This window comes from Manduca sexta, chromosome 15 (genome assembly GCF_014839805.1).
Source record: "Manduca sexta isolate Smith_Timp_Sample1 chromosome 15, JHU_Msex_v1.0, whole genome shotgun sequence".
Lineage (NCBI taxonomy): Eukaryota > Metazoa > Arthropoda > Insecta > Lepidoptera > Sphingidae > Manduca > Manduca sexta.
The window spans coordinates 1,829,318-1,855,172 of NC_051129.1; the positions used below are offsets into that span (position 1 = coordinate 1,829,318).

Sequence of the window (25,855 nt, forward strand, 5' to 3'; positions counted from 1 at the left end):
TTACTATAACTATTATCAAATTTTACCTCTGTAGATATTGCATAATAGAGATATCGATGTCATTTTACTCCACCTTTTAAGGCGGCAATTCGAAAATACGACTTCAGTATTTGGTATGTTTATCCGCTAACTACATATCTAGAATGTGTAATTATCGTTGGGAAGTACTTAGTTATACATTTAGTTAAACGGTTATACTGAAATACTTAATATAAAACGTATTTTAAATAACAAATAAAGAGATCCTCAAATAGCAGTTACACGTAGGTGCGGCATGTAACGAAGTTAGATAGGCGATAGCATTTGCGTCTTCATAGCACGGCGTTATTTTAATGCTGAATAAATTAATTTATTGCAATGAAAAATGTATAATATCCCTTTGGCCTTATCTTACATTACCGCAAATTTTTATAACATTAAAAATACCTAATTAGGACTTATATTTGCAATCTAAACTAAAAAAGACACTCAGTCCAACAAAATCTAGACTCAAAAATATTTAAAGGTCGTACAAAAATTTGCCTCCGAGCGAAAATCAAGCCCACGCTCTCTAGCATATATTCCGAGAGCCCACTAAGATCCTTACAATGATTTTTTTATGTTCCGCCCCAGTTGGCAGTACTATTAAAACACACCTACACATTTAATCACTTAAACCTTTTAACATCGAAAGAGTAGACGGAACTGCAAGTATTGCGTCAATAATTCGCCTTGCTTGCGATGGAGGCGACTCTATCTCCATAGAGATACAAATTCTAATCCGTAAAATGAAATAAAACCTTTGTTATCTGTAACATTATGTCCATAGAGACCATTGAATGTTACGTCAATAACTTTTAAATTTTCAATTATTTACATTGTATTACGGCAAAACTGTCGGAATATTGATCAGAAAAATAAAAAATAAAGTAGATATCGGAGTAGTACACGAAGATGCCCATTTTAGTGAAGGATTACACATGGACACAAACTGAGTCCATGATACACATCAGAATACCCTTGAAACAAGTAAAACATGAGAAAGTAGATATATTCACAACTGATTGCTATATCAAAGCGCATTTTAGCCCGTTTTTATTTGAAGTGTTTCTGTTACACGCGGTAGACAATAATAAAAGCAAATGCCTTATAAAAGAAGACCTTATTATCTTTGATTTAACTAAAAAAGAGAATTTTGAGTGGGAGTCAATCCAAAAAGAGTTGACTAAAGATGAGAAAAAACAGATGAAGGAAGATATGTTTCAAAAATGCCACGAGGAGGCTAAACAACGGTCTGAAGAGAAAAGTATAAAGAAATCTGAAATGGATAGGTTTACTGTTCAACGAGCTATGGATTTAGATAGCAGACAGCATGAGCTCATGGACTCGAGAAGAGATTTGGAAAGGAAAAAAGCAATGGACGAACTGGAAGAATGGAGACAGCAAGCAGAAAGTCCAAATCAAAAAGCTAAAATTGTAGAAATAGACGACAGTAAAGCTGTAGTTCCATACAAACAGGAAATAAAAGCAGAAATAAAAGAGAAAGGAGAACCAATAATTAATCCTATAGAAACTAAACCGATACCAAGTAAGCCGCGTAATATACCAGTAAGGTCGGAATTCGTCGAAAAGAAAAAGAGAGAAGCATCGGTTCGCGTCTTGCCAAGATTAAGAGAAACCGGTCAGTTGGAAATAAGACACACTCAACGCACATTCCCAACGCCCAGTAGAGAGTCTACTGCTGAAGAGGAACAAGCTTGGTTGAAGAATATTACTTTGGCGAGAAGAGCCACAGGTATGTTTCTATATTCAAAGCTGCTTTGGGCATTCACTATTTATTTTGAAAGTTTAGAACCAGAATATTGGATACATTTCTTGCAATAAAGTGGGCGAGGGAGAAAGGGTTGTGGATAGGTCTACTCAAATTTTAATACAAGTAATGTAAGTTTACTTACCCAAAGGGAATCAATTACCACCAATTGTGCATTTCGTAACATTTAAAATTGAAAATTCTACATCTTGAGCGACAGCAAATGCAAGAGAAAAAACCGTATTTTGGTCTAATGATTAATAAGACATCTACATTAGATATGATTCTATCTGCACCACTCAAACGTTAATTAGTACAGAATTCTTACTACATTAAAACAGCCTGTATATATTTGTTTATTTAGTGCTAAATATATAAACATATCGACTATTTATACAATAATCCTGTAGACTAAATCAAGTTTGATACAGGATTCATATCGGAAGACCTCCGGCCCGAGGAGCAGGATCCTCAGTGGTGTAAGGAGAAGGGCGACGAGTTCTTCAGGAATGGTAACTTCCTGGGAGCCATCAGCGCGTACTCGCACGGCATCACTCTCTCCGACAAGCTGCCGAGCTTGTTCGCTAACAGATCCGCCACGCATTTTGCGCTTGGGAACTTTAATAAGTGTGTAAGTATAAACATGATCTGATAGTTACTAACAACCACGTGACCAGCTGTGCAACAAATTACACAGTATTGATATTATAAGGACCATATTAAAGGTTAAACTAACCAACGCTGACTCCAAAGTATTGGCATTTCAGTTTTTTTATCAGTGCCCAAACCATATTTCATTTGTAGAAATAAAAACAATTGAAAAATAATTCTGAGTAATTAAAATACACTCCAAATAAAGCTTAGAATGCTTGTTTTTTTATTCAGTTTCAACGCTGAGTTAGTTGACTGAACACCATTTGTCATCAGGTAAACGACTGTTCAGCGGCCCTGGATCTCATGAAGCCACCATGCGAGAGTAACAGGCGTAGTAGGGCAAAGTGTATCGCGAGACGTGCCGCAGCACTCGCCCGTCTTGGGTACCTTAACAAAGCCATCGACGAAATGAAGGCAGCGTCCAAACTGCTACCAGAAGACGAGAAAATAAAGAAGGACGTGTATGATATGGAGAGGGCGTGGGAACAAAATCCAGATTCTGATTGAGTTGCATTGTCGCGATCGTATAGCTTACGGTTGATTAATCTTTCATTTGGAATCAGCAGCATTTCGCGCGCCAGCGGGATATTACATATATTATGCTATTAGTCGTAATGTTTATAATAATCATTCATCATATTGTTCAGCGTACGTGTCGACCAAAACATCCAACGGGTTTTATGTCCAAATAATGAACGAAGAACGCTGCGAGTAATAAATTTGGATTATGCAAACGAAAGAGATCAACCGCAAACTGAAGCGACCGCCACGTTACCTTTCGTCATAAAATACAAAAGTAGTTGTATTTATTTATTAATAAATAAATGCGCCGAAAACATGTTTATCTTACATTGTATATTTTGGTTCGGTACGTTAACTCACTAAAATTGCATTAACACAAATTCTTCAGGAATAGTGTTTAATATCTCTTGAACTTCATTCTTCTATTTCTGTGACATTTTTCGGCAGACCAAGATTTTTTAGAAGAGCGTGCGGTGAGGGATCTCTGCCACGGAACCTCCTGAACACTTCGCTGGGGTGACAACTGCCGCCGACGGCCAGGAACGTGTCTCTATACCGCTTGCCCACAGCCAGAATATCCTGGTCTCCCGCCCTCGCCTCCTCAAACGTGCTGTAGATATCTGCCGCGATCATTCTCGACCAAATACGGCAGTAGTACGCGGCGCCCCACTCCTCCGAGATGATTTTAGTAAACGATAGCGGATGGGAGTCATATTTGTCGAAAGGTAACGCGTGGTATTTTGGCCACATTTCCCTCACGATGTCTCTCCAGAACGTTTTCTTCGAATGCATTTCTAGATCGAGTCGCGAGAGGTATAATTCCTTGCATAAGTTGTAGCCGGCCATGTGACCCCGGATGTTTTGTAAGTTCTTCAGAATGTCATCTGGTAGTGGCTCATCCGTGCTGTAGTGGCCGCTGATAGCGCGGATCGTGTGTGGATCATACAGCCAGTGCGTCATAACTTGTCCACACACCTCCGCCGCGTCCCACTCCACGTTCGATAAGCCGGCGACCTCAGAGTAATTTGCCTTCGTAAGCATATGACGTAACGAGTGGCCGAACCTTTGGAACAAAACACCGACTTCATTAAACGACAGCAGCGAAGGTTTACCCTCGGAAGGAGCTTGGAAATTAAATATTAACGCGGATAATGGCAGTGTGTTCGTTGAACCACATTTGTTCCGTATCGCGATGTGCCAGCCGGCGTCGTCGTATACTCGAATTTTCTGATCTTGTCGAGCGTACGGGTCTAGATAGAATCCCGCTATGGGATTATTACTCGTTCCGTCGTATACGTCGTAGAATCTCACGTCCTTGTGCCACGTGTGCACGTCTGACCTTTCCACTATCTGGATTTTGAATAATGTACTACATAGGTTGAATAAACTCGTGATCACCCGTGGAAGTGGGAAATATTTCCGAATTTTTTCCTCATCAAAACCATATAAAGTCCATTTTTGTTTTCTTTGCCAGTAAGGTATATCCCACCATTGCAATTTAAAATCGAAACCTCGTTCTTGCGCAAATCGTTGCAGCAGCTCAATCTCAACATCTTGCATAGACCTGGCACTTTCAAGCAGTTTATCAAAAATTGTGTATACATTTTCAACTGAACCTGCCATTTTGGTTTCCATGCTCATATCGGCAAAGGTTTCATAACCCAATATTTGCGCTTGTTCTCCCCTAAGTCTGCGAATGCTATCCAAATTGTTGCCTGTTTCTATTTCTTTGTTCACGTAATTGGAGCATCGCTGGACATGTGCCTGCCACGCATTCCATCGCAACTCTCTGTCCGAGCAGTACTCCATGAAAGGTTCGTAAATGTGAGGTTGAAGTGTGATCTTCCATGGGCCTCTTTCTGGATCATTACCTACTGCCATTGACTTCACAAGACTTGGAGGAAACTCTCTCATCACTTCAGGATCTGTTATGTTACTTGTGAAAATTTTGTTAGCTATATTGACTTTATCCCTGAACTGCTGTCTTTCTTTCTGCAATGCTGCTAAGACATTATTTAACCTGTCCCTTTTAATACCTTTTACATCTAATCCATTGAGTTTGCCTTCTAAAATGTATTTATCCAAAAGTCTTTGCTCCTCATCTGTCAGCTTTTTGAGACGATTTTTCTCATCAACGGCTGCTTGGTATATGGGATAGCTGTTAAACTTAGCTGACCTGGCCTTATGTGCGCGTTCATGTATTTGTATGTAGGACTTGGTCGGCATTAATGAACTATTTCCTAAGTACAGTGTCTTTGCCATTCCCCAGGTGAGTTCCAATTGGTTGTCGAGTTTCTCTAGCGGTTGAAATATTTCATTGAAAGCATTCTTGCAGTTTTGTGAGGACTGCTCAATTTGCCTCACTCCATTCTCATACTCAAGACTCTGTCTGCTGATGGTAGCTATACATTTCTCTATAGAAATGTCATCAAATTCTGGCAATCCATTGTCTGAGAGTAGTGTATTCTTGTCTGCATCTTCTCCTATTTCTGGGATCCTGAAATTATAGAAATACAATATTAGTCAATATAAAATTGTGTTGTTCTTCATATACATTGCCAATTGAAAAAGAATCCATAATTCTATAATATATTATAAATATGAAAGTAACTCTGTTTCTCCCTATGCTACACTTTTATCATTACACCACTGTACCAATTTTAATGAAAGTTGGCATGGAGACAGTTCGAAACCCTGGGAAAGACACAGGTTCCTTTTTATCCTGGGAAATTAATTGCGGGGCATTTATTTTGGAAAAACTTATTTGTGCGGAGGAACCGCAAGTAAAAGCTAGTAAAAGTTAATGTCAAGGATTACATGTCCTAACCTCTTCTTAATTTATAATGTTTTGTGGGTATAATAAAATATGACAGATTGTCGTATTTTCTACATTTACCCTAAAGGGTATACAAATGTATTTGACTGAATATCTAGTTTGACTACCTTAAGAACAATGGAGACATAAACAACATTGTACATTTATTTATAGTGAATAAACATCATTCTTGAAATTAAACTGACCCCCCCGTGACCATGAAGGCTGCAGTCTTCGAAACGTCGGGAGAAAAATAAAAAACAAAAAACCGCGATAGAATCCGGAAAATTAGTTTAATTTCAATGTCTAACATTCGTGTAAATATAAGAAATCATTAAACATCATTCTTTATTATTCTCAGGAAGATTAGTCTTACATTCCCATATAACTAGATGAAACTTATATACAGGCATGTATAAACTTGTTTTTACAGTAAAGATGTAGTAACAAGTTATATTACATTACATTGTTCATATTTAGATGACAACTGTTCCTGAATATATTACAGTTCGTAACTGTTAACTACGGTTTATGGCTGATTCATAAAACCAACCGGAAAGTGTGTTACTAGTTTATAAATATTCTATTGGCTATTTTCTACAGGGGAGATATGCGATACTACCGCAGCGGGGATTAGTAGTATGGTCATGTTGGTTTCACGGGTCTTACAATCAAATGTTGACGCTCAGGAATATAGCATTATCTAAGCAATGATTGGGGCAAGTTCCTAACACTATGTACACACTACACAAGATGGCATATATCCCTTAATAACTTTTGATTAGGATGCTTTTATCAATTGCAACCAAGTTTACGTTCTTTCATACATAAGAATGTAAGGTTGGTCAAAAAACAATGTATTTCATCTAAAGGATATAGACATATCAGATGTCTACAGAGACTTGATTATTTAGCCCTTATTTTTACAGATTTTTTATAATTCAGGTTGATAACGGTGAACCGCAACAAGAACTAACTTTGTAAAAACTCAAAAACTTATAAAGCTAATATGAAAATTATTTCAGAAATAGGAAACTACACTAATACATCATTGACACAGGTGGAGCGATAACAAAATTAGTTAATAGTAATTCATATGTATAAAAATGACATTTCATATGTTATATTGATTTTTGATTATCTGAATGCCTTATGAGTTGCTCTACTTGATTGTGTCTTCACTTTGTATTATATTAGGAAAACTGTTGTTCACAATCACATAAACTATTAACTATTTCTATGCTATGATTTCTAAGCAGTGTCAGTCTTATAGGCTTGAATCAGACTGTTAGAACAAGTACATAGAATTCCCTTTTCATAGATGTATGAAAAACGAGATTATGCGATGAGACTCATTTTAAATTGTTTTAAATTGTTTCCTTTAATGTTACAGGAGTTAATATACCTGTGAATTTCCTAAGTTATTAGGGGTTTTATATTTTACAGTTAAACCGTAATTCTATCACGTTAACACGCATCAGGTCAATGTGGTAGAATGGAACCATTGCTACCAGGCAAATTTTTCTCAAAACTTAACCCTTTTTCGAGTGAAAAAATTATTGCCACAGTGTGTCTTAGACTGAGCACTGATTGAGTCTACGTATACGTTGCATATAGCTTCATTTTATTTTTATTACAAAGAATAGATACAAGATACTTACAGCACAACATATCCCGAATTACGTTTTTGATATAACTGCCTTTTCACATGTCTACTTATCACACTCGAACGGAAAAATGATAAAGCCATAATTTGCTTTATAAATATTTGTTTTAACGTATTAAATATTTATTTCATAATATATAAAAGCCGATAAAGTATGTGACGGCCTGAGAATCGTGAAATGTGACAGCTGAGTTTCCATAGACATTTTTTTTTTTGGTTTGATTTACTCCTTAAGGAGAAGGCAAAGGCTCTTAGCCATACAGCCTAGTCTGTCTTCTTTTATACTCCTTCTTTATTACAATTTAAAGGCCGGAGCCATATCTGTAATATTCTTGAATTATAAGACGAAAGTCATGTTTGCAACGTTCCCAATTATAAGGCTGAAGCCATGTCTGAAATATTCTCAATTATAGGGCCGAAGCCATATCTGATATAGTCACAATTCTTAGGCCGAGGCCATGTCTGAAATAGTCTCAATTATAAGGCCGAAGCCATGTCTGCAATATTCTCAATTATAAGGCCGAAGCCATGTCTGAAATAGTCTCAATTATAAGGCCGAGGCCATGTCTGAAATATTCTCAATTATAAGGCCGAAGCCATGTCTGAAATAGTCTCAATTATAAGGCCGAGGCCATGTCTGAAATATTCTCAATTATAAGGCCGAAGCCATGTCTGAAATATTCTCAATTATAAGGCCGAAGCCATATCTGAAATAGTCACAATTATAAGGCCGAAGCCATGTCTGAAATAGTCTCAATTATAAGGCCGAAGCCATGTCTGTATCCTCAAGTATATGATCTGTCTATATCTATTTATCATGTAGAAATCTCCATATTGTATGTACAACATGTCAAAATCAGAGTTCACAAAATTCTTCACTTAATTAATTTGTACAAAAATCAAATTTCTCCAATAGTGGACCAAATAAAGTTGCATAAAGAGAGATAACATTGCCGATTCTTCAAAATCGTTTGCAAAGAGCGCGGGATACTCTCGGCATTTCCATAAATACGTAAAAGTTCTTCAATCAACAAAAGTCGTTGAACAGCAAAGTCGCTGCATTCAAAAATATATGATCCAAAGACTGAATTAGGCCACAATTACAATATGTACAATATGGTGATGGCAAAATGTTCATTCTATGAAGATGCTCATTAAATCGTCCATGACCGATTCGCAGACGACATATTGTTGTATAAAAACGCCTATTAACAAAGTTACCTTTATAGAACCAGGGAGTCATAATATTTGGATTGATAGACCTGTACCACTGCCCCTTTCGTTGAAGACTGTCTTCCCAATGATGCTTCCATAAGTCTTGAATTTCCTTCTTAATTAATACTAAACAGTCTGATATTGGAATTTTTATGTTTCTGTATGGTACCACGTACGAAGTGTTTGTGATAAGCCTGGCCAAATAATCAACTCTTTCATTGCCAATAACGCCAACATGAGATGGTGTCCAGAAAAGGACAATGTCTATTTTACCTTGCATAGTTAGTTTATAATACTTTTTGCGAATATCGTAAATGATAAAATGAGTACCAGATGAGTACATAGGATTTGTTAAAGCCAGTAACACACTCATACAATCAGTAATTATAATCCATTTTTCAATTCTAAATTTGATTGTACTTTGTCTTCTATATAATCCAAAGCAGCAACAATAGCATATGCCTCCGCAGTATATATACTCGTGACGTCAGGAAGTCTCAATCCATATCCAATTCTGTTTGGCAAATCGTAGATAGCCATAGAGACTTTATCTTGAGTCTTCGCTCCATCTGTATATACTTTCCATAGACAAATGTTATATTTAACCTTCAAATTCTACTTTGGATTCGTTCGGAAATAGTATATATTGCCCGGCAATAACATTTTTGAGAGAAAGGGTAGACTAGAAAATCGTTAGAACCTCGTGATGGAGTAACTATAAATAAAAAAATAACAGTTTATATAATTTATTTAACCAATATTCATTTATTTTTTCTCAGATTCCTTTTCTTTTGTAGTCGTATTATTTTCTAATGAAACATTGACCATTTGGCAGGTGCACAAGGCATTACATGCGTTACAAGTGTGTTCATCTTGAGACATATCTTCACTTTTCCTGTGGCCGTTATCTTTCACTGGAGGTTTGCAGCAGAAATCGGTGTCAAGACCCATTTTCTCTCCATCTTCTAGGGTTTGAGGAAGATGTTGGTTCAGTGTTTCTGGCAGGAGTAGACTAGCTATGCCGCCGGCTACTAGAAGAGCTCCCATGATGATTAGCGGTAGAACCATTATATCCGAACCCTGAAAAAATTACATAAAAACTAAAATAGTTTTTGAAGTACTTAAGGTTAAAAAACAACGGTTTCATTCACTACTATCAAAACTATTTTATATTTGCGAACACGATTACTCTTATAAAACTAATATCGATCTATAAAGAACTGAGCTTACTAAATAATTAACGAGCGGTATGAAGATAGGTCCAAGCATGCCCAGCACGGAGCTCAGGCTCATTCCAAGCCCTCGCACGACGGTAGGATACAACTCCGAGGCCATGAGAGGCAGCACCACGAACGAGGACGATATTCCCATCTTACCCACGCAGTATAGCGCCAGAGTCACGTAGGTCTCTATAATAAAAAATATATTATCATTTTTAATTTAGCCTTTTATTTTGTTTATCACTGTGAATTTAAATAGAACGTATTTAATCAGCAGGGGAACTTATAAATTCCTTAGGTATCTTTGTTGATATTAACTCTCACCGATCTACTAAATGTGGGCCAATATTATTAAAACACAAGTATAAGCGGATTAGGGAATCGAACCCAGGTCTACTCCCTTTAATCCCTCAATAATTATCGGTGGAAAGTAGAGGCTAAATTCGCCAAATAATCTAAAATGTACGACTAACCGTGTTGCACCAAGAACGTGGTGAGGCAAGCTACGCCTCCCACGACCATGCTCATGCACAAAGTCCATCGCCTGCCAAGCCGTTCCATCGACGGCCATAGGAACAAATATGTCGGCAGTTCCACCACACCAGCCAGGAAGAAGTTTAGGAATTCGTCACCTCCGAGAACCGGCGCATAGTACGATAACCCTTAGAATTAAAGTTTAAGTATTTTAAAAAATAAGGAATATCATTTGTTGTGGATCATTGATCGAGTATATTTTAAAGCATTGCTTTTAATTTGGAATTTCTTTTTTGTTGTCGAGTTTTGAGTGTCAACTTTCTATTTACTAAAATGTTTAATGTGCCAAATTCAGTGCAGTGTTAGGTCATATTTAGTATATCAGTGCTTTTGCTGTTTACAAAGAAGCACAGCGCTTACTATCAGTGACTAACAGGTCGTTACGTCATTTAGTATTAATTATATACAATCTTTATGGCTTTCTTATGAGTGTATAATTGCTTGCGCTTAGATATCGCTTGTTGACTGTACCTAAATTAGGCTTATTAATTTTTACTTTCAATGCAAATGTTATTAAAAATAAAAAGTTTCCCACCCACGTAGACACTGGTATTCGTGAACCAAATGAATGTAACTATAATTGTCTTCTTCCTCAAGTTTGGCGTGCGGAATAAGTCCAAGATTCCATATTTACGACTCTTTGCCTGCTCTATATCTTGGTTCAGTTTGTTAGTTTCGTATTTTCTATGCAAATGTACCATGTAGTTGGCTGGAAGGGATTTACCGTTGATTCTGAAACAAAAACCGCTCTCAATATTTGTAATCCTTAAGGAGATGCAAGTACATAACTGAAATAATGTATAAAGCCCAAAATAATGCAGGTTGCAGACCTATAATTATACTAGGTTTATTTAATTTAGCCCGCATAGCTATAGAATATCAAAGCTCGCATACCCGAGGACATGTTTAAATAGTTTTGCCACTTTTAGTTTGTGCGTACTAAACTCCAAAAGCGTTCAACTAATGACAGGACTTCATGAGTAGGGTCTTCGCACTAATTTTATAAATAAAATCGAATCTAGGATAAATCCTAGAAAATAACTTTCTTGGTACAGGAGTCCAGAGAAAAATTAAAAAAAAAACTAACCTTGCCATGTTTTTCAAAATAACTTCAGCTTTTTCAAACTGTCCTCTAGCGAGTAACCACCTCGGACTCTCTGGCATGGGCCATAAGTACAGGAAGAGGGCAACAAAGGGCAGCGTCGTCGCCAGGGCGAGATGCCTCCAGTCGCGTACAGAGTAGACCACTCCAGCGAGAAGAATCAGGCCCAGGGAATATGCTATGTTGGATAGTATGGTGCAGAGCGTTCGGTAACGTGGTCCCACGAGTTCGATAGCTAGAAATAAACTTTTATGTGACCATTTTATTTAGGTAATGAGATTCGTAATTTTATTTTGTAAATAATAACTTTAATTTTAATGGCGTTAGCTTTGAATCTGACTTTGTCGTTGTTTTTTGGTACTGGCTTTGAATTGATTTAAATGATTTATGAAATCTAATCATGGCATGTAAATTAAATTCAATGGAAAGCATAAACGCATCAAACAAGCTCGTTATTACGATTGAAATAGAAATACCCGTCGTTGAAGTGCATATTGTCAAATTCAAAGAATACTTTTACGTACCCAAAACGTACGGGGTTGTCATAATAGCAGGAACTGTAAAACCAACACCAATCCTATAAATAATCCATATAACATAATTTTGCGCGAAGGCCGTGGCGACTCCGAAAATGCATTCAATGAGGAGGTAAATGAAGAAGGAGGGTTTCCTCCCTAAAGTATCCTGGAGGTAGCCAAAAATGTAGTTCCCGATAATTCCACCGACAGCTAATAGGACCAAACCAAGAGTCGGGTAGAAATCTCTATTGCAGACCAGGTTCCACTGCAAATAATTATTTGTTAAACAGGTTGAACTATTATTAAAAAAATACCTTAATGGAATTAGGCAATAGAACAATTTGATCCATAGATAATTACATATCTAAGCTACTGCGTCGATTTAAATAAGCGAACCTAATTACTTTCTTGGGATCAGCAAAAATTTTGCCATTAGAATAAAATTCGTTTGGCACCCTTAAGTACAGATCACATATTTTTTTATCCTTGTCATTGATATCCGCATTTCGCGATTAGGGATTGTTGGAACTGGTCAAAGGTAATTGTTACAGAGATTTCACGAAGCGATTACATTCGATGTAATTCACTATCGTTATTACAAGTAAAACCTTCTAACAGTACTCTTGCATTAGCGTTGTTATACTTAATTCTTACCTCAGTAACAACAGTGCTTTTGTAAATGGATTTGTCATACATCCAACCATTCGTACACTGGACGAGATCTCCAGAAACTTCCTTCATTGCTTTGGCATTCTCGTAATTTTTCACAACATCGCTATAGTTAAGGTTATACATATAGCACTCCGAGTATTCCAGAGCTCCGTTCTTTAATTCTAATGGGATGCTGAAAATGGTGGATGATTTTAAGCTGCATGTTTTTAGGCTGAGGACTAGACTCTGCTGGAGTTGCGGGGCACTAAATCGTTGATATGAATAATAAAAACAATAGATAAAATAGGTATATATTTCATGCGTATGATTAGCTCAGCGGTGCTGCATTGCATAGAATAGGATCTATTAATAGCAATTATTACATACAATTTGAATTGAATTATACAATCTTAAAAAAAATATAGGCTTCTATAAAATTATAGATTTACTGTAGTCAACTTAACAATTAAAATGAAAATCGATATCTTGCGCCAGCGCAACTTACGTAGGTTTGTTACCTAACTTACCTTAAATTCTTTATCACATCAACATTACCAATGTGTTCTAACTCTGGCACTCTGCACCAGTGCTTGACGTTTGCTGCCATGAACAATTGCGCGTACGCATGGAACCCGCACGGGATCACGGCGGGTAGCAGCACGAAGTAGATGACCAACTTCTGATACGTACCAAACGGCCCGACGTCTTCAAGAATTGCGTCAAAATCCATTCTGGATGAAAGGGTTCTTCAAAATAAGTTGCAGTAATTTTAAATTTGATCTTTCTTTGCAATAATTAGAAGTTAGGTAATTTTGAAGTCGCAGAGATCTAAAGCTCCACCAATTAAAAATTACGTAAAATAATAAATTTAAAATACCTATCTCAAAATAAAATAGCTTATATTTATTTGGTTCTTTGTGGCTTATGAAAAGGTTTAACATAGAGGTTTCCGGCTTTCTAGCCATCACTCCTATAGGCTTTTTGAGCCGTTCCAAATACATATATAGAAAATATTTAAAAAAGTATGTCTTTTAGATACCTACTCACCTGTTTTCAGCAGTGAATGTCAATGCTTCGGATCTGCGCGGTCCTGACGACTGTCGGTTAAAACAGACTAGCGCCGGAGCTCTTGTCGTGACCCTAAACATTTACTTTTATACAGGGTGGTTGAAAAAATACCCAGATTTTTTACCTCTTGAATAGATTTTTTACTATTACTTATTCCTTTATTTTTTAAACTACGATTTATCGAGTCGTTCTTATGTTGGTAAGCACTGCATAAAAAGTAGATTTAACAGCCAGTCATTTGAAAGTTTAATTATATAGGTACTCCTGAATAGTACTGAACGCATGCGCATCATCAGTATTATAAAACTTTTTCTAACAGTCACTTTTAATTTAGTAGAAAGAAAGAAAGAAAGAAATATTTTATTTGGTTTTAGTGACATAAATATATATATAAAAAAACAAAACAAATAATAAAATAAGAACGAAATTAATACTACATTAATACAAGAGAAATCAAAAAAAAATAATAATCAACACAGAGAAACCAAAACCAAAATGGATCCAGCTCAGCTTAATGCTACAGCGTTAACTGAAGCGCTGGTTTTCAGCTGAACCCAATACAGATTCCGTCACGTAATAAATAACAATAAAAGTGTGGAATACTGGTAAGACAAAAAAACATATAACATTTATATTATAATTTACAATGGTCAGAGCACCAAGCGCACGCTAGTACGCTAATTCACTCCTTCAAAGCTAAGAATAGTACCTAATTGTGTGTTATAGTTGTGACAATTATTCAGCTTAAGACGATATGTACCTAACTACATTCAGAGTTTTATATATTGATTTACCAGAGTTGTTCAGATAGACACTTACATACAAGAGAGACAATAAAAAAATCTCTGTCTATACAAACTTTTCTGACAGGAAAGGCAATAAATCACCCGGTATAAAAAATTAGTTGCGCGTGTACAATTATTTCATCCGCGCTCCAGTCAGTCAATTCGATTAGTGGCTAATTGGAGCAGCGAAAGGACAAATCCCGACCCTACCCTGGCTCCGACAAAATTGCTACACGCTGTATATACGTAGTTTTGTTACAGGGAACTTGGTATAAAAAAATATGAACTAAACTCTGTTGTACATTTTAATAAAAATAGTGTATCTTATTGGTTTCGTAGCAGGGTACTTCTGCTCTGAACCGTGAAGTTAAGGATTTTGTGTCCAGGGCGTATAAAAAAATGGTATAAATTTTTCTATTCGAAAGACGTCTGGGTTGATATTTGTGCCCGACGTTGCTTTGCTTGTTATTTATTATACTGTAGGAGAAAAGATACGTCAGCGAAATGTGAGTGCACTGTTGCCTAAACCTGTTGGGAATTTAGACTTTAGTTAAGTAGTAATTTATAATTATGGTAGGGTAAGAAAATAAAACGATAAATTATTGTATTTATTTTTATTTGTAAACGTCATTTACAAGTTGTATTAGACGACTTTATAAAAAAAATATGAAACTTTAATGTTAGATAAATAAGAGGTTTATTAATATGTTGTATAATTATTACAATTACCTTACACAATAAACAACAATATGAACAACAGAGACAATTAGAAATTCATTTCACTCATCATTGTTCTTTTTCCTAAGATACCTAAGCTGAGATCTAAAAAATAAATTTTGTAGGCTATTTTTCCAGTGGTTTTTGTTTTTAAAACGATAACAATGTCAGAGACATATCTACATATTTTTTTCAAAGAAATCACGTAAATCATAAATATATTTTTTTACTATTCTACTGACTAATTAGTTAGACTTGGAATTGGTCTGAATACGTATTCACAATTCATCCGTTTTATTTTATTCTCATTTGAAGCTTGCTCCCTAAATCTTGTGGCACATCTTCCTGTACCATTCAGGGTCATCTTTGGCCACGCTTTCGGGGCGTCCGTCGGTATGTCTGTAGTGAAACTCGGACACGCCTCGTCCGGGAGTGTTGTTTACCGTGAACTTGCAGAATCTTTCAACCATGCGTGCTTCCCATTCATCTGATACGTAGTGTATAGACTCGTATTCCACTAGGACCTGGAAAAAATAGTGTTAATTCTAGAAAATCTTCGAAAATAATACCATTTTTATAAATTATAATGACTGCCTTGGTGGCGTAGTTGTCCTGGGTTCGAATCCCGGGTTGGACAAAGTGATATTTGGGTTTTTCTGCTCAGTATTAGCCCGGAGTCTGGAATTTGTGCCCGATATGGCGATAGGATCGCCCCTTATCACATCATGGGACGGAACACATTTGGCGAAAAGTGGGTGCCCTGGTTGCGCCTCTGTATATCCCTTCAGGGATAAATGCGTGTTGCGTGCGTGCGTAAATTATAATGACTATTGCCCTTTTCATCTTAACCTTATATTTTTTTAGACCTAATACCATGCAATTAAGATTTATGGTCCAAATCTAAATTCTTTTGACATATTAGCGACTCCTTGTTACGAGTCTAATATGAACCAACGGAGTAGAGTCAAGACTATGGCTAACACTTTAGTAAAGTTACCTGGACAGCGTATTCCTCGTCACCTGCTCCGAAAGTGAAGGCGTAGTCCTTCGGGGCCGTTCCTCCTTCGCCATGCTGGTACAGTTTCAAGTCTACCCATTGTATGGGATACACTTCCTTGTTTGGTAACGCAATCCAGCCGGCTTCGAAACTGGAAAAAAATTGGTCATAATTCTTAAGGTAAACATTTTTTAATTCGAAAGGGTAAGTGAGGATTTATAAAATAATAACTGGCCTTTGAGGTAGGAATAGAATATTGTGTTTGGCAGAAAGGCAAGGATCGTATTCGGCATAAGTTCGTTGGCATTGTTATAACAAGGATTGTACTACAATTTGTGTCTCATTGAGGGTCTCTAATTAGTTTCCATAACCGTACACCTGCAAAGTGATGGCTGTTAGGATAAAACAGTCCCTTTTTTAATAAATGAGCTATAGCCATAAGAAATTTTAGAAAAGATCACTTACACGGACGCCGTGAATGGCTGGCAGATGACGCCAACGCTCATGTTGGTGCCGTCTTCCAAGAAGATGTGGTGGAACGCGTACCGGTGCATCAGGCTCCAGTCGCGCCTCTGACCTGCATAATTTGGAAGTATATAGAAACTATTTGCTGGAGCGGTGCGCAGGAAAGTGTATCTAACGTTTATGTTCATAATTTTAAATTTATTTGTGTTTTCGTTTTGTTTATCTGTTTTTGTTTTTAAAAATGTATATATCTTTCTTTATATTAGGCGGCTGTTTAAGATACGTGGTTCAAGTGGCATTTCGTAGTTAATCGATTCTTTCATAACTAATCATAATTTAAAGATGCAATTGGAAGAAAAACCTAAGAACTAGACTTACCGAAACTGTGATCTCTGAAAGATGGCAACGTGAATTCGAATGATTCGTTTTCAATCTTGAAGTTGCACTTCAAGTTTCCGAATTGTTCGTAATGTGACTGATGGGCTCTGTAAATTGATAAACCACCAGCAAAATTATTGTATATCCCAAAAATAATATATCTAAAAACTGTAGAAGAAAGTGGTAGGTTTTGGACGACACTGGTTTTAGTAGTAAATTGGTGACATGCTAATTCTACTCCTCTCTTTGTTTCGTGGATATAACAATATGACGGAGACAGACTTTAATACAAGAGACATAATATACTTTACTTGTAGTCCGCCTTTTATTAAGTAGGATTCTAGAAGCAGGGTTATCATCATCACCACTGATGGACATGGGTCTCCCCCGAAGATTTCCAGCTCGACCTATTGGAAGCGACGCTCATCAAGGGATCTCCTGCGTCTTTTATTAGGTCATCTGACCTTGTCGATGGACGTTCGACGTTGCGCTTGCCAGTTTATGGCTTCCACTCCAGAACCTTCTATCCTATCGGCCATCAGTTCTGCAAGCTATTTAGTAGGATTTACTCACGTTTTAAGGCCTTCAAAGTACTCCCGACTCCATTTTTCCCTGGCGATGGAGCGGACCACGGCAGCAGGGTAAAGATCACTGTCGAAGTCGAAGTATCTGCTTGTGGCCTTCCATTCTCCAGTGAAGTCCACATCGACCACTTTGCTGGGGTCGTTTTGGTACCTAAGGCATCAATATGATTTAGACAATAATAGTTTCTATGGCATTGGATAATTAGATGATACATGATTCAATTGAAAGGGTAAAAGAAGGTAGGTAGAAGTTTTTCCAACACGAGCTGACTGGATTGAGCCAGCACCTTTATACTGATTAATTAGTGTAGACAAAACTATTATCAGCATTCATCATAAAATTGATTATTTAGTTAAGCAATTTAGTTGTAGTATTAGTAATCAACTGTTGACCAGTTTAGCAATTATTTCAAGCGACTGTAGAACAATCGCATAAGAATTGACAGATGGTGTCCATCATTTCGTGTCGTGTGGTGCCTGTCACTTTAAAGGCTCTTCTCGGTAATTAAAACACACATACCACATCTTTCCTTTGTAAGAGATGTTCCATTTGACCATGGGCTCTACCGGTTTGATTTTGATGCCTTCGGCTCCGAACTCTCCAATATCTGCACCGAATAATACTGTGTCTGGTATCTTCTTGCTGCAAAGAAGTCCTTTGCCGGGTAACTGGAAAAAAAGGTGTTTATTATTTTCTGTTTAGTTTATGTGTTTTTTTAACCTGTCAACAGATAAAACACTGGGAGCTTGTGGAGAAATCGTTTCCGCCTACATTTCACGGAATATAACTTGAGGTTATGCCACCCATTTTTATAGAAAAGTAAAAATAGTGCTCATAAGCAAAAAATAATAATAAAAAAAAATAGAGTAGTAGGCATAAACAAGGGTTGTTAATATATTGTAGATTATAAGTAATTGTTGTGTGGAACATTCACCCCAATGTAAAAGAGTCCATTGCACATGCCCATGGGTCTTCGCTCGCACCCCATCACCACGTATATTCCTTTGTCGGTATCGCCTTTGGTCGACGAAATGAAGAATACTGCATCGAAAGCCTGTGAATCATCAATTAATTATTTTAGAGCATACTTAGAAGATAGTTGTAATTTATCGTACAGCAAGAAACATTGCATAGATCCAATATTCAGAGTTACCCATATTGTTAAATTTCTTTTTAGAATAAGCCTTAGATTATTATGACACCATTTTCTACACCGTTTACTTTCGTTCTCTGTTACTGCTCTTAATTATAATTTCATGCACCAAATCCACTTCTTTGTTTAATTGTAACTATACGTAACTAATAGCGGTACCCACCCCAATCAATTGTTAAAACATATATGAGTACCTTTGTGAAACTTTTAACCCTGGTAATTCAATTAAGATAAAAAAATATATAGTCACAGTTATTCTAGCATTACTAGATGGACTAAGCAAACAGAAAAACAACCCCGAAAGAGCCGCCGTGGTAGGTAATCGGCTGTAAAGGAAAGCTAATTTGGCCACTTTGGTGTGCCCCTTTCAAAATGGATAAAGATTAGGAAAGGATGTTTGTGTCTCCCGAAATTTTAAACAACATACGAAAGGCAAGTTGGTACTGATTCGTTTGAGCCGGGTTATTTATGCCATTGACAAATAATGTGTCTGCTGAGCGTCTCTAGCATTCTAAATACTTTATTACAGTACTATAATATGTTGTTAGTCCGCTGTGGTCTTTACCTTCGCGTGGTCACTGAGTTGCTGGGCGCGCTCCATGTCCGCAGGGTTTGCTATCGCCTTGACACCCTGTCCCGCTCGTCCATCCTTCCCGGCTGATTTGTTTTGGTTTGCGTACTGGAACAAAATTTATGTCATCTACTTAGACGGGTCAATTTTCTTTCTTAGTTTTCAATACCAATGTTATATAGCCTAACATTATTTATTAGAAACACAAAATTTTCTGTTGTTTTTTTAATCTATGAATTGATCAGTTCCCTTAGAGATTTCATAGACACCCGCTTTCTATAAACGATCCCGAACTCAATCTTCAACCCGTTTCTGAGAACGAACCAATCAAAATAACTCAATAATAGCTAAAATAAACAATATTTTTATTGGTCCATTTTCGTGATAGATCGAAAAAAGCCATGGCAATCGTGAAGGAAATGGCGATTAATATCGGTAAGCCCTTTCGTGTAGTTGATACTGCACATTGATAACTCGCCCGATTCGTAATCGCGGCTGTTATCGTTCATAAGCCCAATCTTGAGTAAAATGACGGTTAACTAGGTACTTAGGTAGGTACTTCTTCATTTTATACTAACTTGCCCCGCGGCCCACCCGCCTTTGCCTGGGTAGCAGTAATTACATATGGCGATGACTTCTGGTGATCCGAACAGTATCAAACTTTAGGATTACCTCTAATTACCAAACATTACCTAAAAATATCATTAATATCGTTCAAGGCGATTTGCAGTCTATATAGAACATAATATACATAGAGTTACATAAGGTAGTTATCAATTTATAGGTATTGAGGAATTCATATTGCACTCACATGGTGAGAGGTGACCATAAATGTTCACTTTGGTTTTGGTGGTTAATATTACGTGTGGGTATCTACTCATTATTGCCATAATACCTATAGATGTAGAACTGATAGAATTTTTGGAGAAGGTGTTTAAGGCAATGTGAAACACTCATAAAGACTTTCTCTAGTTATACCTAAATACGATAATGCAAACCTAGCTAAAGGGCGAACCTAAAATTACGATTTCTTATGTTTACGTGAAAGTTAGACATCGAAATAATAGTTTTCAGTTTTTATTGTGGTTGTATTGAAAAAGACCATAAATTAAAAAAAAAATGTACAAGTAAAGTTCTTGGGGCATTTTGATTTGTTTTTTTTTTTATATTTTTGAATGACCGTAAAAAAATAAAAACACCTGATTATATAAGCGGGTCCCAATATTATCCAGCTTTAAAAATCCAATTATGCAGTTTATAAGTAAAGAAGGGCATGCAGAAGCGAATATCCGCATAAACAACTAAATGAGTATAATGCAAAAATTGAACTTTGGCAGTCATGGCCCAAATTATATCACATTCTCAAGTAATTAGTAAATTTATCGTGCACCTGGGTGATAGACGCATTTGTTTTAAGCTGATAAGGTTGCTAAGATGATAAAGAAATGTTTGCTCATGCTTTTCTAATTAATACGAATCACCCTTGTACGATTAAGAGTTCTGTACAATATTAATAATAATATTTTTTACGGAAGTACTTAGTAGTAAAGAAGTCCTGTGTTCAGCAGTGGGCAATAGGGGAGAAGAGGGCACTGAACTCAGAACAGGGCGAGATTAGAATAATAAATAATATAAATAATAATATCAGCCCTGTATTATATACTTTGCCCACTGCTGAGCACGGGCGTCCTCTACTACTGAGAGGGATTAGGCCTTAGTCCACCACGCTGGCCTAGTGCGGATTGGTAGACTTCACACACCTTCGAAATTCCTGTAGAGAACTTCTCAGATGTGCAGGTTTCCTCACGATGTTTTCCTTCACCGTTAAAGCAAGCGATAATTCACAAAGAATACATACATAATTTTTTTAGAAAAATCAGAGATGTGTGCCCTTGGGATTTGAACCTGCGGACATTCGTCTTGGCAGTCCGTTCCACACCCAACTAGGCTATCGCCGCTTTTAGATTAGAATAAAGTATACTACAATTATAATATTTTTTGAATGCCAACAATATCATTCATTATTGTTAAATGGCATCGAAGGAAACGTCCGTTGTCAAATAGTTATATTAAATTCGTGATTTCGCATTATTCACTTGCCCACGTAAGGTTTTTTAGCTGCTTCTTTTGAATTTGCTAGTATCTTACTGTTGGTACGCTGTGGGTATACTGTTGACCACACAGAGCGATTCAAAGGAAAGAGCCACGCAGGTCTTTCACTATATACGGTGTTCCATGCAGATATAAATTAAATTCTTCTACTTTTCTTCGAATAAATATTAATTTAGTAAACAACTTCCAATAAATGTGTGGTACACAGCTAACTGCGCAATACTATATTTCGTAAACAAGTTTTTGAATTAATAATAAGATTTTTCCTTGTTATTTATATAATAAATTCTATTAGTATTATAGATGCATTTTCCTGGAATTTTTTTATTATAAATTCTATTTTTGTGCACAATTTCGTGATATTTATTGTTGTATTAGTTAGAAGTAAATACGTAAAACATGAAACGGATATTAAAGAAAAGCATTCAGATTGATTTGTTTTTTTATATCAGGCGCAAATTGCAGGCTCAGAGCTGATAATTAGTAGAAAAATTCAACATTATTGCCATATCTGGGATTCGAACCCTAGACTTCAGAGCGCTACCGTACCATGCACGCAACAACAACGTCAAAAAAGTTACGTTTGGGAGAAAAAGTTGTTTGGTCTGAGGTTAAGATTATAAAAATATTTGGCAATTCAGATCGCGACTCCGTATAAGTAAGCTCCGACTCTCCAAAGGTACGTGATGGTACTTTTACCTTTGGTAGGTAGTGCCTTTCACAGTCTAGCATCAATGTTACTTTTCGCCAAGTGTTCCGTTCCATGATGTGATAGGGGGCGAGCCTATCGCCATATCGGGCACAGATTCCGGGCTGATAGCAGAAAAACCCAACTATCACTTTTCCCGACCCAGGATTCGAACCCAGGACCTCAGAGCGCTTTCGTACCGCGCATGCGGTACAACTACGCCACCGAGGCAGTTTGTGTTCGATTCGTATTAATTTCCATTTTCCTACCTATCTCTTAGAAATAAGACTAGGATTATGATAAGTGGTCAGTATGATATATGTCATATATTATATGATAGTAAAATATTACCTAATTTGAGAGACAGGCAAAGTACTTACTAAATAACTATGTTTATCAAAGATTTTTATGTCTATAACTACGAATGACTTTTGTTTCAACATTCAAGTCGAATAGTTACAAAATTGAAATTTGATAAATAATTTCGAAATCAAACCCGCAGCGTCTTGTCTCATGCATCAAGAACTGTGCCGCGAAAGATTAAAAAATAGTTTCAATATAAATATTTACTGGTTATAGCGTATTTTGTAAACATAGAGTCATTTGATCTTGAAAATTTATTGATGTTTAACTTTAGTCAAGGACACGAGTTACGAGATTGTAGATAACATATTATGTAGAGATAATTTTAGAGCAAATAACCGGTGCGTCATATTTGTAACTCACCAGAACATTTCATGTTATGTAAACATGAATCAAACCTCTACCTAACACTCTAGTTCTGAGTAGTTAACATCATATAACGCCATAAGGGTAAATGAAAATTACTTTATAATTAGCTGCAGGATGTCTACTGCAAACGTGTGACAAAGATTTCAGATTGACCCATTGTAAGCGGCCTGAATCCAGCGACTTCCTGCGACTTTAATTAGGTTATTTTTCCACCTCGTGGGTGGACGTCCGACGCTGCTCTTGCCAGTCCGTGGTCTCCAGAACCTTCTTGCCCCATCGGCCATCAGATCTGCGAGCTACCTGCCCTGCCCAATGCCACTTCAGCTTGCTAATACAATGGGCTATATCGGTGACTCATTATTTTATGAATCTCCTCAATTCTCATTTGATCACATAGAATAACACTAAGAATAGTCTTCTCCATACCCCGCTGAGCGACTGTGAGTTTACTTATACGGCCCATAACTTTCTTAATTATATCGATACGCTCTGTTTAGGTGCTTCTACCAGCAAATCGGCGCGCTAGCCGAGTTTTTGAACAATTACTAGAATGTTTTGAAACGCATAGAAAAAAAAATTATAGACCATTTAATAAGGAATATATTTAAAATAGATAATTTATAAAAAAAATACCTTAAAATGATTTTTTGAATAAATTATCCGTAAATCTACACATTCCCGCTGTAACTTGTGCACCAAAATGTATGGAACGAATGCTCAAGGTCACTCGCCAAGGGTGGGTTTTAAATAACACCTCAATTACTCAAAAGAAACTTACCTTACGATAATGGTAGAGAAGGCTGAATAAAACATATTTCAGGTAATACCACTTGCCGGGTACAGAATAAACACCAAATATAGGTTTGGGGTCTTTAAATTTTACACTGTATATAACTAAAATAATTATAACAGCCAAGAAAGTGAGGAAAACGGACATTGTTGTGTGGTCCACGGAGCGCAAGCAACTGATAAAGTTCGACGCCCTCCAAGAATACAGCGACGATTGGAAATTAATGACGTATAGATAAAAATATTGTTTGTATTCATATTTCAATTAAGGTAAATGCAGTCTTCTGTCATTAGCATAGGAATTTATTCACGAATTAATGAACACAGATATAATACTACATTACTGTGTTTAATATGCACTATATAATGTATTAAGAACCACCACTTAGTTTAGAATTTAAAGCCATTGCATCATTCTGAAGTTTATTTTGCATCACCAGACATAAAAATCTAACTAGGTGCTAATGAACAATGTCACATACTTACATATTTTCATGTTAGTACTACAGGCAAACGATTATGAGGATGCATAATCAAAATATTCATTGGATTTGTGATTATATTATATACATTTCAATATAATGGCATGTTATACATTTATATTATATTATATTGTATTCCTCTATTACTCGCGATTAAGCTAAGTATGCAATTTTCTCAAGCAATGTTGTGTAAATGTTCAATTGGTACATGCATTAGTTATTAAGCCTGTGTAAAGTGTATTAGACTGTTGAACATATGTATTGTTGATGTTCCTATTATAGTAAATAAATATAAATTAAGAGAAAATGCTAACGAGAACAATTGTAACTTAATTGTACCTTGTTTATTGCTTTGAATGACGAGACGAGCTGGCCGTTTGCCTGAAGGTAAGCGATACGACCGCCCATGAACAGTAGAAACACCATCCAACATCTTGAATTACAAAGTATTGTTTGGTATTCCATTGCGCTCGCCATCCTGAGACATGAGATGTTAAGTCTTAATATGTCCAGTAGTTACACTGGCTACAATATAAAACCGGAATACAACAGTGACTGTAATGTAAAATATATTAATACCCGTGAGTTATTTTAGTTAGATCTTTTGACATTGACTTGTCAGCATTTATTCTGTAATTGGTTTAGTTACGCTCTATTCGTAATTTGTTCGAGATACCACCAAAGTGCAGATAAGATTTGGAAGATTTGGCCGTCGTGGTCTTATTACAATTAAAATAAGGTTCATTTTCGAATATAACCCAGTAATTAAATACCTCATGTATCTTCAATCAATATTAGTAAAGTGGACAATGTATTAATGATAAAGTAAAATATTGAACAGGCTTATTAATAAAACGAAAGTACTGCATTTATTTTTAGTTAAGTGAATAATGTTTTTTTTTTAATTTGATTTGGGTTGGGTTGGGTAATAGTTTGTCTTTTACCAGTTTTATACTACTTAATTTGAATGGATGTGGTGGTTTTTAAAGATATGCATATTTTATTATGTACCTAATGCGTTCGACACTGCGTCTCATTCAAGAATATGCAAAACTCTAAAAGAGTAATAAATTGTAATATACTTAGGTAGAGTTAACTTAGAAAAACAGACCAGGGTTCTCTATAAAAAAGGCGTCAGACAAGTAGATCCTCTAGGGGACCTATTTATCGGCATTTTAGAATAATGAGGAAACTGACTTAGAAAACATATGGAAAAAAAACAGCATTACATAGCATTTTTGCCGCCATCAGCAATGTGTAGGCATTGTTGTGTTCCGGTTTGAAGGCCATTGTAGCCAGTGTAGCTACTGGACATAATAAGACTTAACATCTCATGTCTCAGGACGGCGAACGCAGTGGAATACCAAACAATACTTTGTAATTCAAGTTGTTAGACAGTGTTTCTGCTGTTTATGGGAGGTCGTATCGAACGGCAAGCTCGTCTCGTCATTCAAGCAACAAATTAAAAAAATATTTGGAGATAAACACATGTTGTTGATTCGCCTTTTATAAGTACTGGTTACGAATAATACTATGTATATTATTGAAGTTTGAAAAATAATAATTTAGGTATGTCTTGTTTTCATATGACGGCAGAATGAATACCGGGCGAATATTTATTTCCTTGCTTGATGCGAATTGGTTTAT

The 25,855-nt window shown here is 36.4% G+C and overlaps 4 protein-coding genes across 5 annotated transcripts; 1 reads left to right on the plus strand and 3 right to left on the minus strand.

The window, feature by feature from the left end:
* Positions 1 to 399: 399 nt before the first annotated feature.
* On the plus strand, positions 400 to 3,287 carry LOC115450354 (dynein assembly factor 4, axonemal). The gene is made up of 3 exons (XM_037438723.1): positions 400 to 1,774; positions 2,221 to 2,420; positions 2,717 to 3,287. The coding sequence occupies exons 1-3, from the start codon at positions 934 to 936 to the stop codon at positions 2,948 to 2,950; spliced, it is 1,275 nt and encodes a 424-aa protein (XP_037294620.1). The 5' UTR covers positions 400 to 933; the 3' UTR covers positions 2,951 to 3,287.
* On the minus strand, positions 3,240 to 7,637 carry LOC115450353 (probable cytosolic oligopeptidase A). Its single transcript, XM_030178350.2, has 2 exons — positions 7,442 to 7,637; positions 3,240 to 5,462 (listed from the first exon to the last, which is right to left on the minus strand). Exons 1-2 carry the CDS (start codon positions 7,528 to 7,530, stop codon positions 3,380 to 3,382), a joined length of 2,172 nt encoding a protein of 723 aa, XP_030034210.1. The 5' UTR covers positions 7,531 to 7,637; the 3' UTR covers positions 3,240 to 3,379.
* Positions 7,638 to 9,403: 1,766 nt separating this feature from the next.
* On the minus strand, positions 9,404 to 13,791 carry LOC115450359 (beta-alanine transporter). Of its 2 annotated transcripts, none has more exons than XM_030178355.2 (9): positions 13,734 to 13,791; positions 13,214 to 13,417; positions 12,690 to 12,879; positions 12,042 to 12,300; positions 11,503 to 11,752; positions 10,951 to 11,147; positions 10,355 to 10,543; positions 9,892 to 10,070; positions 9,404 to 9,741 (listed from the first exon to the last, which is right to left on the minus strand). In XM_030178355.2, exons 2-9 carry the CDS (start codon positions 13,414 to 13,416, stop codon positions 9,427 to 9,429), a joined length of 1,782 nt encoding a protein of 593 aa, XP_030034215.2. In that variant the 5' UTR covers position 13,417; positions 13,734 to 13,791; the 3' UTR covers positions 9,404 to 9,426. The 2 variants fall into 2 exon arrangements, with proteins under 2 accessions (XP_030034215.2, XP_037294615.1); XM_037438718.1 differs by having other exon boundaries at positions 13,214 to 13,432; positions 13,734 to 13,786.
* Positions 13,792 to 15,138: 1,347 nt separating this feature from the next.
* On the minus strand, positions 15,139 to 23,955 carry LOC115450360. Its single transcript, XM_030178356.2, has 9 exons — positions 23,716 to 23,955; positions 19,400 to 19,513; positions 18,616 to 18,735; positions 18,201 to 18,349; positions 17,670 to 17,831; positions 17,097 to 17,203; positions 16,719 to 16,830; positions 16,254 to 16,404; positions 15,139 to 15,780 (listed from the first exon to the last, which is right to left on the minus strand). The coding sequence occupies exons 1-9, from the start codon at positions 23,872 to 23,874 to the stop codon at positions 15,580 to 15,582; spliced, it is 1,275 nt and encodes a 424-aa protein (XP_030034216.1). The 5' UTR covers positions 23,875 to 23,955; the 3' UTR covers positions 15,139 to 15,579.
* Positions 23,956 to 25,855: the final 1,900 nt, after the last annotated feature.

Bases quoted from the DNA above. Each gene is read 5' to 3' on its own strand.
- LOC115450354 (XM_037438723.1), top strand. From the start codon at position 934: ATGCCCATTTTAGTGAAGGATTACACATGGACACAAACTGAGTCCATG. The intron at 1,775-2,220 runs GTATGTTTCTAT...AGTTTGATACAG, and splicing joins TTTGGCGAGAAGAGCCACAG to GATTCATATCGGAAGACCTC. The intron at 2,421-2,716 runs GTAAGTATAAAC...ATTTGTCATCAG, and splicing joins TTGGGAACTTTAATAAGTGT to GTAAACGACTGTTCAGCGGC.
- LOC115450353 (XM_030178350.2), bottom strand. From the start codon at position 7,530: ATGGCTTTATCATTTTTCCGTTCGAGTGTGATAAGTAGACATGTGAAA. The intron at 5,463-7,441 runs GTAAGTATCTTG...CTATAATTTCAG, and splicing joins AATTCGGGATATGTTGTGCT to GATCCCAGAAATAGGAGAAG.
- LOC115450359 (XM_030178355.2), bottom strand. From the start codon at position 13,416: ATGGATTTTGACGCAATTCTTGAAGACGTCGGGCCGTTTGGTACGTAT. The intron at 10,071-10,354 runs GTTAGTCGTACA...TTTTTATTATAG, and splicing joins CACGTTCTTGGTGCAACACG to AGACCTACGTGACTCTGGCG. The intron at 9,742-9,891 runs GTAAGCTCAGTT...TAATTTTTTCAG, and splicing joins TACCGCTCGTTAATTATTTA to GGTTCGGATATAATGGTTCT.
- LOC115450360 (XM_030178356.2), bottom strand. From the start codon at position 23,874: ATGTCCGTTTTCCTCACTTTCTTGGCTGTTATAATTATTTTAGTTATA. The intron at 18,350-18,615 runs GTGAATGTTCCA...CTTTTTTTCCAG, and splicing joins ATGGACTCTTTTACATTGGG to TTACCCGGCAAAGGACTTCT. The intron at 16,405-16,718 runs GTAAGTGATCTT...ATTTTTTTCCAG, and splicing joins CAGCCATTCACGGCGTCCGT to TTTCGAAGCCGGCTGGATTG.